Raw genomic sequence first — 14,733 nt, 5'->3', positions numbered from 1 at the left:
GATGGACTTTGTCTGTTTGGCAACAGTTATGTTCTTATGTTTCACTCCAGGGTTTCCTTTTTCTAGTTTTTGTTGGTTCCCCCTCCCCCCACACTTTCATCCAGTCAGAAAACATTGTCCCCCTGTCTGAAATGTTTGTGTATGTTCTGCCGACACTATACCCAGGTGAAAGGGCTTTGCCCTGGAATGCTCAGGATTTTGGCTTCAATAGAGTCTGTGTAGATATGTAGTCTGACTAGGGTGATTTTAGCCCATCATTGACATTTTCATAGGCTGTGGGCCTGGAGAGAGCATCCTTTTATGGTTTTTGCACAAATTCTACCATTTTCAGGAAATGCCTGTGGCATGGAATGATTTCTTCATCTTGTGGGTTTTATTTTGACATGGCAATAATAAGAACTTAAGACTAGCCATACTGGGTCAGACTAATGGTTCATCTAACCCAGTATCCTGCTTCCAACAGCGGTCAATCCAAGTACCTAGCAGAAACCCAAGTAGTAGCAACATTCCATGCTACCAATCCCAGGGCAAGCAGTGGCTTCCTCGTGTCTCTCAATAACAGACTGGACTTTTCCTCCAGAAACTTGTCCAAACCTTTTTAAACCCAGATAATCTTAACTGCTGTTACCACATCCTCCGGCAAAGAGCTCAGAGCTTAACTATTCTTTGAGGGAAAAACGTTTACCTCCTATTTGTTTTAAAAGTACAGTACAATGCTGATGATCCGGACTATCCTCTTCAGGGGGTGGTCCGGATAATTGGAAAAACTTTGGAATATTAAAATTGCTCGCTTTCTGGAGCTGGATAGAAAGAAGGCCTCTCAGAGCTCCACTGAGTAGCACGAGCCTCATATTGATGTGCATGCACGTATTCATGACCTCGCATGGCATGTAGGCACTCGCGATAGAGTGGAGCTTTGCTGGGGCTTGTTTATATCCACCTCTGGACGGTTCTGCATCCTCAGCAACTGTCTGTGGGAAATAGAGACGGGGGGGGGGGGGGGGGTGATGCCAGTCTGGATATGTGGATGATCTACGTTTGTTTGGATAATCGGCGTCCTACTGTATTTCCATGTAACTTCATTGAGTGTTCCCTGGTCGTTGTACTTTTTGAAAGGGTGAAAAATCTATTCACTTTTACCTGTTCTGTACCAATCAGGTTTTTTGTAGACTCAATCTCATCCCCACTTGGCCATCTTTTTTTTTTTTTTTTTTTTTTAAATGTTTGCTTCTTGTGTCCTAAACTGCAGCACTCCTTCAGTGTTTGGAACTCTAAAGCTTTTTGATACTCAGTCTTGGGTATCCTAATCATTTAAATCATAATATAAGCGTTGCCATACTGGAACAGACCAAACGTTCATCAAGCCCAGCATCCTGTTTCCAACAGTGTCCAATCCAGGTTACAAGTACCTGGCAAGATCCCAAAATAGTACAATACATTTTATGCTGCTTATTCTAGAAATAAGCAGTGGAGTTTCCCCAAGTCCATCTTAATAATGGCTTATGGATGTTTCTTTTAGGAAGGTGTCCAAACCTTTTTTTAAACCCCGTTAAGCTAACTGCTTTTACCATATTCTCTGGCAACAAATTCCAGAGTTTAATTACATGTTCAGTGAAGAAGCAATGGTCAACGTGACGCGATGTGCAGGAGAGGACGCTAATCGAACTGCTCCTGCCTTCTCAAGAATCTTGCAAAAAAAAAAAACGCCGACCTATCTCCGGTTATAAATGGCAGATACAGCCGGAATAACGAACGGGGATCAGATACACGGAGCTTTGGATGACTATGGCCACTAAAACGACAAGAAAAGAGCCGACCACCTGAAGACAAAATGGCGGCGCTGGCGAGCCCGGGAACATCAACGGTGGGGTCCGCATGGGCCGCTGAAATTGTGGGTGAAGTTACCCAGGCGCTGGAAGCTATACTTGAGAAAAAATTGAGCTCGCTGGACAATAAATTGGAATCGCTACATAACAGCGTAACTCCAGATACAAGTGGATATGGTGCAATATCAGCAACGGGCTAGTGACACGGAGGATCGAGTGAGCAGCATGGAAACAGAAGTAAGCCAGCTGAAAAAAAAAATTGCAACTTACTCGGATAAGATCGAGGACCTCGAACAGGTTGCGGCGAAACAACCTCCAAATTGTGGGGCTCGCCGAAGATCAGGGAGAGCGGGACTTGAGTGGCTACTTAGAATCATGGTTTACCAAAGAACTCAAGTTGCCGGAAACGCTGGGTACGCTTAGAATTGAGCGAGCACATCGCCTGGGCCTTAGATCGGCGACAGACGGACGACCAAGGGTGATTATATGTCGAGTACTTAAACTGCTCACAAGACTGCTATTTTGCAGGCGCTGAGAGGCGGAAAAGAGCATCGGGCACTAAGATTTTCAACACAGTGGAAGAAGTAGGATTTTCTACAACAGCAGGAGGCTGGGAAATGAAGCTGTAACTTAGGCCCCGCGTGTTTTGAACGAAAATCACGGACCTGGACACACGGGTTGTAGGGGGAAGCCACTGAAACCGAGGAATGTAATATCAGTTTGGATTAAGTATATAGACTCAAAGTTATTAATCGATTTTATACGAAGATTACATAGACGCCCGAAGAAGTGAGTAAACACGAGGGAAAGAGTTTGAAGAGAACCCAGACTGGGTAACCTGATTGTCTGGAAATTCATGGATGGATTAGAAGATTTAGCCACCAGAAATTTAAATTTTGGATTACAAATGCTAGCGATTTGGGCTTTGGAATGGAACTGGAAAGATGCAAGCACAGGACTGGAGCATTAGTAATAGCCCAAGGACGCATGGATGGTACCAGCTGAATTAATACGTATGTAGAGACCCCTGAGAGTGGTGGCAGTCAGCTGGGCAAAAACATAGAACTCTCATCCACTCTCGCCTTGACTACTGCAACCTACTCCTCACTGGCCTCCCACTTAACCATCTATCCCCCCTTCAATCCGTTCAGAACTCTGCTGCGCGTCTTATCTTCCGCCTAGACCAATATGCTCATATCACCCCTCTCCTCAAGTCACTTCACTGGCTTCCGATCAGGTACCGCATACAGTTCAAGCTTCTCCTACTAACCTACAAATGCACTCAATCTGCAGCCCCTCATTACCTCTCTACCCTCATCTCCCCTTACGCTCCTACCCGTAACCTCCGCTCACAGGACAAATCCCTCCTCTCAGTACCTTTCCCCACCACCGCCAACTCCAGGCTCCGCCCTTTCTGCCCCACCTCACCCTATGCTTGGAATAAACTCCTTGAGCCCATACGCCAAGCTCCCTCCCTGCCCATCTTCAAATCCTTACTCAAAGCCCACCTCTTCCATGTCGCTTTCGGCACCTAACCATTGTACCTCTATCCAGAAAATCTAGACTGCCTCAATCTTGATTGACTGCACTTTTTGTCCTTTAGATGTAAGCTCCTTTGAGCAGGGACTGTCCTTCTTTGTTAATTGTACAGCACTGCGCAACCCTGGTAGCGCTTTAGACATGTTAAATAGCAGTAGTAGTTTATGATATGGTTGTGTGCATATAATGTTCCAGTGTATGCAAGTAACTGTTGTAGGGTGGGGAAAAATTTAAAAGGTAGGAAGGGGGAGGGAACTTATTTTTATTTTTTATTTTAGTTACATTTGTACCCCGTGCTTTCCCACTCATGGCAGGCTCAATGCGGCTTACAAGGGGCAATGGAGGGTTAAGTGACTTGCCCAGAGTCACAAGGAGCTGCCTGTGCCTGAAATGGGAATCGAACTCAGTTCCTCAGTTCCCCAGGACCAAAGTCCACCACCCTAACCACTAGGCCACTCCTCCACTTAGGTTAGGTGGATAAAGAAGAAAGGGTTCAAACATGATCTGACACATAGTAGCATCAGGATGTAATAGGGGAGTGGGGAAGAAGTTTAGTGAGGAAGGGAAAGAACTGGAATAGGGAATTTAAGGGGTAGAATGAATACTGGAACTTAAGAACAATATTAGGAAGAGGAGAGGTGTCGGAAGTGACCTAATTCCGAAAGGAATAAGTAGGGCACAGGGGGGGGGGAAAGTAAGGTATATTGGGAGAGGGGGGATTAGAGATGGGGAAGGGGGGGATGGGGAGGGTAAGAGAAGGTCTTATCTAACACTACAAATACAACATGAAGGGAGAGAGTGGTTACTCACTCTGAAAGCTGGGATAGAGGAGAGGGGCTGGAGGCTGGGTTGGCTCCTCTCAGTACCAAGAGCACACAAGGTTTATCATGGACGGGTGGTATAGGATAATATGACTAAAGTTGTCACATGGAATGTGGGGGGCATACATTCACCCATAAAAAGATCTAAAATTCTGAGACATCTCCAACGTATCGGAGCTGATATAGTGTTCCTTCAAGAAACACATTTGTCGGATATCGAGCACACTAAGTTGACTAAATGGTGGGTGGGGGATTGTGCGGCCTCCGCAGCAGTGGGTCGCAAAGGTGGGGGTAGCAATTCTTTTCAGAAAAGGACTAGCAATTCAAATGCACAAGATTGTTAAAGATCCAGAGGGCCGATTCATTTTTTTCCCTTGCCACAATTCATAGGCAAAAAGTTCTGTTGGGCAGTATATACGCACCTAATGTCTTAGATCTTAAATTTTGTAAAAAGCTGCTAATAAAAATCACACAACTAGAAGCAATGCCCATGCTGTTGGGAGGAGATTTTAACATGACTTGGGATCCCCAATTGGATCGATCGCACCCCCCTGCAACCATTCAATGGATGAGTACTAGGGGACTACCTGATTTTTGTACCACACTAGATCTCATAGATGTCTGGAGGACGTTGTATCCTGGGATAAGGGAATACACACACCAATCTAGAGCACATGGCTCCTCCTCCAGGATAGATTACCTGCTAGTTTCACGTATGCTTTTTACAGCAGTTAGAGCGGCTGATATCGGTCCCGTGTGTTATCTCGGATCATTCTGTGGTTCAAGTGACTTGGAATGGGGGAGGGGAAGAGGAGAGGTGCAGAAGTTGGACATTTCCGTCATACTTGTTAAGAGACGTGCGGTTTGGGGAATATCTGCAGGGGAAATGGGCTGAATATAAACACTGTAACGAGGGCTCAGTCAGAAGATTAACTAACTTTTGGGAAGCAGCGAAAGTAGTTTTAAGAGGTGAGATTATAAGCTACGCTGCCCAATATAATGTACAAGGGATCGGGAAATTCTGCAACTAGAGAAACAACTACGGGGATTGACGAGGCAATATGGCTTGACCCCATGTCCTCGGATTAGACAAGAGGTGATGGTAGCACAGACAGCCCTTAACTCTCTGCTTCATGACAGAGAGGTGAAATCTCAGACATATTATCGGTATCAATTATATAAATTTGGGAACAAGGGGGACAAGTACCTGGCAAGAGTCATCACCCCTAGATATGCCTCTAGGAATATAACTACAATTAAAAATAAAGGGTGCTTACTACATACAAACCAAGAAATTAGATTGGCTTTTCAAAGCTATTATCAGAACTTGTATAGAGCCCCAGAATAGGAAGGACTTCCGGGAGAGCAGTACTTGACAAACATTAAGGTCCCGAAATTGAGTGAACATGATGCTAATCGATTAAATGCTGAGATTAGTGAAGATGAGATAATATGGGCTATAGGACTAAGTAAAATTGGCAAAGCCCCGGGCCCTGATGGCTATAAAGCAGAATTTTATAAATTGATGGGGGACTCGATTGTGCCTATCCTAGCCAAGGTGTTTAACGGATGGATAGAATGTGGTAGGCTGCCTGAGCACTTGAACCTGGCTCTGATAATTGTGTTCCCTAAACCGAAGAGAGATGTGCAGCTCGTATCCTCATATCGACCCATCTCACTTATTAACCAAAAATTTTAGCAAACAGATTGGGCCGTGTGCTGCCTCATATTATTCATGAAGCGCAGGTGGGGTTCGTGCAGGGAAGATCGGTTTCAAAAAATATTTGACGTATCCTCACATCGCTGGAACACTTGGGGCACACTAAAGAACAAGCTCTAATGATGAGTTTCGACGCAGAAAAAGCGTTTGACAGAGTGGAGTGGCCCTCTCTGTATTCAGTGATGAATGAGTACGGGGTGCAAGGCAGATTTGTGCAGGCGATAAGAGCGCTGTATGAATCCCCCAGGGCACAAATAATGGTTAACGGGAATGTATCTGGGGAAATTCAAATCAGAAGGGGAACGAGACAAGGGTGTCAGTTATCACCGCTACTCTTCACGCTATATTTAGATCCACTAATTAGGGATATCCATGAGTGCTCGGCAATACCTGGAGTAAAAATAAAACAGGAGTTCAAGTTGGCCGCCTTTGCTGACGAGCTGCTAGTGATCTTAATGAAACTGAAGGAAGCATTAGGTAATCTCTTAGAGGTCTACCAAGAGTTTGGAGACTACTCGGGATTCAAATTAAATCTAGATAAATCGGAGGCGTTGGCTATAAACTTAGAAGCCCACATACTCTGGAATAGAGATTTCCCACTAAAATGGGCGAATGTCTTCTTTAAATATTTGGATATATTGCTTCCGGTTAGCACGAGAGATTTATACAACCTAAATGTTAACAAATTACTGGAACAGACAACCCAACAATTGGATTCCTGGAATACTTTAACGGTCACTGGCGGGGGAGGATTTGTCAGGATAGTGATATTGCCAAGATGGGTATATGCCCTCCAGACATTGCCAATAAAGATTCGGCAAATAGATATTAAGCATTATTACCGTCTTGTGATGCGGTTCTGCTGGGCTGGGAAACGAGCTAAACTCCAGCAGAAATTTTTGCTGGGAGGATGGAAACAAGGAGGAATGGGGATCCCAAACATTAAATACTACAATATGGCCTGTTTATTGCGACAGGTGAGAGATTGGATATTTTCCACTCGGGTACATACACCTCTTGAGCTAGAAATAGATTTCTTTACACCATATAATCTTATAAGGTTATTACACACTCAGAATAAAACACTTCCCTACAGATACCGACATAGTGTCTTATTACTACCCATTAGAGAAGCGTGGAGGTTTTTAGGGAAATTGTTGGGAAGGGGGACCCATTTGTAACTGAGCTCCTAACAATCAAAGGGAATCCGATGTTCCTACCGGGGCTAGAAAATAACACCTTTACTAATTGGGAACGAAAAGGAATAGCTAGACTGAAGGATGTTCTAGAGGAAGATGGGACTATTAAAGCGATGTCACAATTGCGGACATTAGGGACGGCGAGCTGGGGGGACCACTTCGCGCACTGTCAACTTCAACACTATATTCAAACTTTTAATAGAGAAGCCCTAAATAAGAAATTGGATGAACGACTCAGAAGGTTTTTTGAGGAGATTCTGAAAATGCCTCCTTCATTTCCAATATACACTCGAAATTATGGGAGCTGGTGCCTGGGAAGGAGCTAGCTCAGATACGACAGCACTGGGAAGAAGATTTGGGAAGGGATCTGACAACATGGGATATTGCAAAGCAAATAAAAGGTATTCCCAGGGTCATAGGAGGAGCAGGTCTCAGAGAATGCACGTTTAGAGTGATACATAGGGCCTATTTTACCCAGGTACAGTTGCATAGGTCGGGGGGGGGGGGGGGGGGGGGGGAATCCAGTCAGCTATCTGCTTGAAATGTAACAGGTCTAATAACACACTATATCACGTGCTTTGGGAATGTGCTCTAATACAGAGATTTTGGAGACAAATAGTATCATTCCTGTCTAACACAGTGAGTAGTAGAATTGATATGAATCTGGTACAGTTAATTTTAGACCAACAAGAAACGTACACTAGACAAAAACAGACAAGATCATGTTTTGTCGCAAGATATGTTTGGTTGCAAGGAAATATATAATGCAGCATTGGACTTCTGCAAACCCATTGACCTTTTGGCATTGGCGCAACCAAGTGCACCAACTGATGACCTGGGAAGCGAGAGAAGCGAAAGGAACATACAAAAGAAAAGGAACATACAAAAGAAAAGTGCGCTTTCTCAAAATTTGGGGATGCTTTTTGGACGGGATGACCCAGAGAGGGAGAAGTCTTATTCTCAATACTCTGTAACAATAATTAAGATAATTGTAGTGGATAACTATGCAACAATTTGGAAAGGGAAGGAGGGGGAGATAATGAGAGAACGTAAGAGACCTGTTCGGATGGGGAGGGGGGAATAACATAATAGGAAGCTATAGAAGATATGTTTGTATTTGAACTCCATCATTTTATGTTACCGCCTTTTGATACCATGACCACCACCTTATTGGATGCAAGGGAGGGGATGGGAGGGGAGGGTGGGAGAAAACGAGAAAAGCAAAGATGGCAGGAGTTATGGATATATTGATATGACAATGATGTGTTATGTACTCTGATAAAAGCCAAGTTTCATGGATGTGTTAATTTCTCAATAAAATTATTGAAACATACATGTTGAGTGAAGAAATATTTTCTCTGATATGTTTTAAATTTACTACTTTACAGATTCTTTGTGTGCCCCCTACTACTAGTTTTTTTTTTTTTTTTTTTTTTTGAAAGAGTAAACAAGCAATTCATGTCTACCAGTTCCACTCCACTCATTATAGACCTCTTATCATATCTCCCCTCAGCCGTCTTTTCTCCAAACTGAAGAACCCTAGCCGCTTTAGCCTTTCCTCATAGGGAAGTTATCCCATTCCCTTTATCGTTTTCGTTGCCCTTCTCTGTATCTTTTCTAATTCCACTATATCATGCGGTGACCAGAATTGCACACAGTATTTGAGGTGCTGTCACACCATGGAGCAATACAATAAGTACATAAGTACATAAGTACATAAGTAGTGCCATACTGGGAAAGACCAAAGGTCCATCTAGCCCAGCATCCTGTCACCGACAGTGGCCAATCCAGGTCAAGGGCACCTGGCACGCTCCCCAAACGTAAAAACATTCCAGACAAGTTATACCTAAAAATGAGGAATTTTTCCAGTCCATTTAATAGCGGTCTATGGACTTGTCCTTTAGGAATCTATCTAACCCCTTTTTAAACTCCGTCAAGCTAACCGCCCGTACCACGTTCTCCGGAAATGAATTCCAGAGTCTAATTACACGTTGGGTGAAGAAAAATTTTCTCCGATTCGTTTTAAATTTACCACACTGTAGCTTCAACTCATGCCCTCTAGTCCTAGTATTTTTGGATAGCGTGAACAGTCGCTTCACATCCACCCGATCCATTCCACTCATTATTTTATACACTTCTATCATATCTCCCCTCAGCCGTCTCTTCTCCAAGCTGAAAAGCCCTAGCCTTCTCAGCCTCTCTTCATAGGAAAGTCGTCCCATCCCCACTATCATTTTCGTCGCCCTTCGCTGTACCTTTTCCAATTCTACTATATCTTTTTTGAGATACGGCATAACATCTTCATTGTTTTCCATTCCTTTCCTAGTAATACCTGACATTCTATTTGATTTCTTAGCCATCGCTACACACTGAGCAGAGGGTTTCAACATATCATCAACGATGACACCTAGATCCCTTTCCTGGTCGGTGACTCCTAATGTGGAACCTTGCATCACGTAGCTATAGTTTGGGTTCCTCTTTCGCACTTGCTTACATTGTCATCTGCCATTTAGATGCCCAGTCTCATAAGGTCCTCTTGTAATTTTTCACAATCCTCTTGCCTTTTAACAACTTTGAATAACTTTGTTGTCAGCAAATTTAATTCTCACTAGTTATTCCCATCTCTAGATCATTTATAAATGTTAAAAAGCAGTGGTCCCAGCATGGACCCTTGAGGAACCCCCACTATCTACTCTTCTCCATTGAGAATACTGACTGTTTAACCCTACCTTCTCTTTTCTATCTTTTTAACCAGTTTTTAATCCACAGTAGAACATTCTTCTATTCCATGACTCGTTTCCTCTAGAGTCTTTCATGAGGTACTTTGTCAAATGCCTTTTGAAAATCCAGATACATAATATCAACCGGCTTGCCTTTATCCACACGTTTGTTCATCCCTTCAAAGAAATGTAATAGATTGGTGAGGCATTCCATGTTGGCTTTGTCTCATTAATCCATGCTTATTATATGCTCTGTAATTTTGTTCTTTATAATAGTCTCTACCATTTTGCCCAGCACTGACATCAGGCTCACCGGTCTATAATTTCCTGGATCACATCAGGAGCCTTTTAAAAAAATTAGTGTTACATTGGCCACCCTCCAATCTTCCGGTGCCATCAATCTTCCGGTGCCATGCTTGATTTTCAAGATTAATTACATATTGCTAACAATAGTTCTGCAAGTTCATTTTTCAATTCTGTCAGTACTCTGGGATGAGTATCATCCGGTCCAGGAGATTTGCTGCTCCTCAGTTTGTCAAATTGCCCCATTACTACTTCCAGTTTTACAGAGATTCGATTCAGTTCCTCTGACTCGTCAGCTTTAAATACCATTTCTGGCATCAGTATCTCTCCCAAATCTTCCTTGGTGAAGACCGAAGCAAAGAATTTATTTAATCTCTCTGCTATGGTGTTCTGGCCGCATTTGATTGCTATTCTTGTAAAAAAAAAAACTCAAGTTAAAAAAAGAAAGGAATCTATATTTCTCATTATCAACAGCACAAGAAATACTATTGGCTCTTGGCATTAGTAGTTTCACAGAATAGAGTCTAACAATAGGAAAGAAGAGAGAGAAAGAGAGAATGAAAGCTGTAAAGAATTAGTTCTTACAAGGGGGCGGGGAAGGACACTCCCCCTGGAAATAGGCTGTGGCAAGGATATGAAACTCTCCTGCCAGCTGGGTTATTTCAGTCTCTTTAGATGAGCAGTTACTTATATTCCCTTCCCACCACAAAGGACCACCTCATATATCACCCAATCAGCAATCCTGCAAGTACATAAGAGACCTGTGATAGGGCCTTAATGTCCTTGCCACACCTCTGCTCAGTAACAAACAGTTGGGAAAGTCATTGACAGTGGGGGGTCTTGTCAGTTCGTTTGTAACAAGACAGTTGGTTGGGATGCCATGGCAATGGTTTTTGTCAGTTTGTGGTCAGGCAGAAATTCCTGTCTTGCAACTATCAGTGGAAACTCACAGAAACACAGACCCAGAAGAAAGGCTAGAAAATTCCAGAACAATGGCTTTGTCTTCCCTGAGTACCCTTTTTACTCGGTCATCTAGCAGGTTCCTTACCACGTTCTAGCCCAGTATATGGTAAGGAACCCACTGAGTTTCCATTCCTTCTTAGACGTACACCAGTAACATAACCTCAGATGTAACCAAGGCTAAGTCTTGACTTATGGATTTGGGGACAGACGCAGAAGCAAAGCGGGTCTGCCCTTAAGTCACCACTTAATAAAGTTGTGATACTTTGTAGTGTAGAGATTAAACACTGAGGCTTGCCTTTCTCTGTGTCCTGTTTGCTGATTTGTCTTTTGTTTGGCATAGGCTCCATTTATGCCCCTGGTTTTTCATTTTGGTCTTCCCACAGCAGACTCTTCCAGAAATAATAAATGTGAAGATGGTTTAACCTGCCCGGATTGGACTACTTGTTGTCAGCAACAGAGCCCCAAGTTTGGCTGCTGTCCAATGCAAAATGTGAGTACCTGACATAAGAGGAGTTGGCATCTGTGGCTTGCTGGCTACTTCTGGTGGACAGTGAAATATTGAAACATTGTGGTGTCTCTTAATGCTTGTTGTGATGGTTTCGTAATAAAAAAACTTTTCTCATGTGGTGGGGGAATAAAAGATGTTATCACATTTAAGAGGGTTGTTTATGCTTCTCGATTTGCATTAAGTTTAATACAAGCATAATTCTATTTTCTTCCTCTCCAGTTAATAGCTAATCTTTGAATCTTCTTATTGACAACATGCTGTCTAAATCATTTTTGCATGTTTTGGCATATTGATTAGTAAAGATCTCTGTAAATTAAGAGTATTGGGTAGACTTGGGAAAGCCCTTGTTCATTCTGGAAATGAAGTATGAGAGAGAGCCACTTTTTGGGATCTGCCAGGTGCTTGTGACCCAAGTCGCTCAATGTTTGTTTTTTTGTTTGCTACGCCCACTGTTCAGCCTGAAACAATGGGTCTGTTCCATACTGCCAAGATCTCCTAGGTCTAAAACTGGACAGCAGGTGGGAATCATTGAACCACATTCCTAGTTTGGAACTCTTTCAATTTCGTATCAAAAATGGTTTTCCTTAGTGTTCTCACAAGGCCAGGCCAGAATCTGGGTTGTGCCTGTTCACCAGCAAATGGAGACTAATCAAAAAGGCCTGCATGCTTTGCCCGATAATGGCACCATACAGCCTTAGATGTTCAATATTTCTCTGGTGCTGATGCAGAGAGCTGTTGGAGGGCAGCAGCTTAGGGTTATCACTGGGTATGTGTACAGGTTGTTGGCCGCACAATTCAGAAATGGGCTCAGTGTGGGAGTTAGGTTGCTCGGTTGACATTGGCACATGGCCTATTAAAATCAGGATATTTAGCTATTCCACATTGAGAACTACAGAGCTGATTTTAAAGGCGAGCAGAACCTGAGAATTCCACCACCAGGCCTGAGGCAGTGTAGAAGCTAATAGCCCCCACCCACACTTGGGGCACTCCCTAAAGAGTTGGCATGAGCCATTTTAGCAATGAACTGCAGATTGCTGCCATATTTTTAATGCAGCAGTAATTTGCATGCTCATTGCTTACTGCATTTCTGTAGGTTATGTTTGAAGTTAATTTTATAGTACATGCCACATGCTAAGGCTTTCCGCATGGGTCCCTCTGTCTCCAGTGAATGGTGGTGGGTGGAACCACCTCCCTCTTTAGATTACTTGAGTTTGACAAGTGGTATACTGAGGAGGCAGTTCTCCTTCTGTATATTTTGGTCTTCAGGACCGGATCCAAGTAGAAGTGACTCAGAGGGTCCTTTTTAAGATTCCCCCCCAAACCCACCTCCCCGCTCCCCCCGTTTTCTATTTCTGTTGATGGCTCTCTCATTCTCCCTGTCTCCTCAGCTCGAAACCTTGGGGTCATCTTTGACTCTTCTCTCTCCTTCTCTGCTCATATCCAGCAGATTGCCAAGACCTGTCGTTTCTTTCTTTACAACATCCGTAAAATCCGCCCCTTTCTCTCCGAGCACTCTACCAAAACCCTCATCCACACCCTTGTCACCTCTCGTTTAGACTACTGCAATCTGCTTCTTGCTGGCCTCCCACTTAGTCACCTCTCCCCTCTCCAGTCGGTTCAAAACTCTGCTGCCCGTCTCATCTTCCGCCAGGGTCGCTTTACTCATACTACCCCTCTCCTCAAGACCCTTCACTGGCTCCCTATCCGTTTTCGCATCCTGTTCAAACTTCTTCTACTAACCTATAAATGTACTCACTCTGCTGCTCCCCAGTATCTCTCCACACTCGTCCTTCCCTACACCCCTTCCTGTGCACTCCGCTCCATGGATAAATCCTTCTTATCTGTTCCCTTCTCCACTACTGCCAACTCCAGACTTCGCGCCTTCTGTCTCGCTGCACCCTACGCCTGGAATAAACTTCCTGAACCCCTACATCTTGCCCCATCCTTGGCCACCTTTAAATCTAGACTGAAAGCCCACCTCTTTAACATTGCTTTTGACTCGTAACCACTTGCCTCCACCTACCCTCCTCTCTTCCTTCCCGTTCACATTAATCGATTTGATTTGCTTACTTTATTTTTTGTCTATTAGATTGTAAGCTCTTTGAGCAGGGACTGTCTTTCTTCTATGTTTGTGCAGTGCTGCGTACGCCTTGTAGCGCTATAGAAATGCTAAATAGTAGTAGTAGTAATTTTGTCTTGCTTTCCAGACTGCCTGAAAGGCTCTTGAGCAATTACATCCATTGTTTGTAAACTGCCTTGAGCTTCCCCTCATTAGGCAGTATATTGATCATCTAAAATTGATGGCATTCCATTCCTTTTCTATCATAGAACAGGGAAAAGAAGGAAAAAAAGAAAGAGTGTACCTTTTTCAATGCAGAATGCTGTGGCACTTATTTTCGAAGCATATGGACATCTCAAAATGCCTAATTCCTTAGCATCCCTCCGGGATGGCCCAGCAATTGACTGATGGGTTGTGCATGCCTTCCAGCAGGCGTGCACAACCAATCAGTCATTTGCTGGGCTGGTCCGGAGGGACTAAACAAAAGCAAATTAGCAGGTAAGGTCTAATTTCTCCATGGATGTCATGTACTTGAAATGTCCAAATCCCAATTTTTTTTACAAGGACAGAAAATGAAAGTCCAACACTGCAGTATGTCTAAGTGGCAAGGGGGTGTTTTGTGAGCATGTTTTGGGTGGGACTTGGGAGTGCTCAAAATCAGGACGTCCATAGCGATAACCGAATGGGAAGAAACATCCAAGTTTGAAAAGGACGTCCTTAGATCTGTTTGTCACATCTAGGGTACAAAAAGGTGGTCTGAGCAGAAACACATGCAGCTGGCTACTAGAAAGATTAAGGCATGACAGCTTAATCCCTTAGTGGTTGATGTCCCTCTTCCCCCCCCCCCCCCCCACCTCCCCTGAAAGTGAAATTGGAAAGGAAAGCCAGGGGTCTTTGACAGCTTCAAGCAATATGGTCATTCTGAACAGAGCAGCATGTGGATCTGAGGAGTAGCCTAATGTAGTGGTTCTCAAACCTGGTCCTGGAGGCACCCCAGCCCTAATGGTTAGTGCAGTGGCCTGGAAACCATGGGACCTTTAAATTTGTGCCCTCAAGGAATAGAAAAATACCTACT

General features: G+C 43.7%; 1 protein-coding gene across 6 annotated transcripts in view; it reads left to right on the top strand.

The window, feature by feature from the left end:
- GRN (granulin precursor) overlaps window positions 1-14,733 on the top strand; it is a 153,680-nt gene that overhangs the window by 46,761 nt on the left and 92,186 nt on the right. For 5 of the 6 annotated variants that reach the window (XM_030220534.1, XM_030220537.1, XM_030220536.1 and 2 more), the window contains exon 7: window positions 11,475-11,581. In XM_030220534.1, coding sequence (XP_030076394.1) covers window positions 11,475-11,581 — 107 coding nt within the window. The remainder of the gene's footprint in view (window positions 1-11,474; window positions 11,582-14,733) is intronic. The other variant, XM_030220535.1, reaches the window with a different exon arrangement.

The sequence above is a fragment of the Microcaecilia unicolor genome, chromosome 12, assembly GCF_901765095.1.
Source record: "Microcaecilia unicolor chromosome 12, aMicUni1.1, whole genome shotgun sequence".
Lineage (NCBI taxonomy): Eukaryota > Metazoa > Chordata > Amphibia > Gymnophiona > Siphonopidae > Microcaecilia > Microcaecilia unicolor.
Note: the sequence above shows the minus strand (reverse complement) of the source record. Positions and strands in the feature narration are given on the sequence as shown.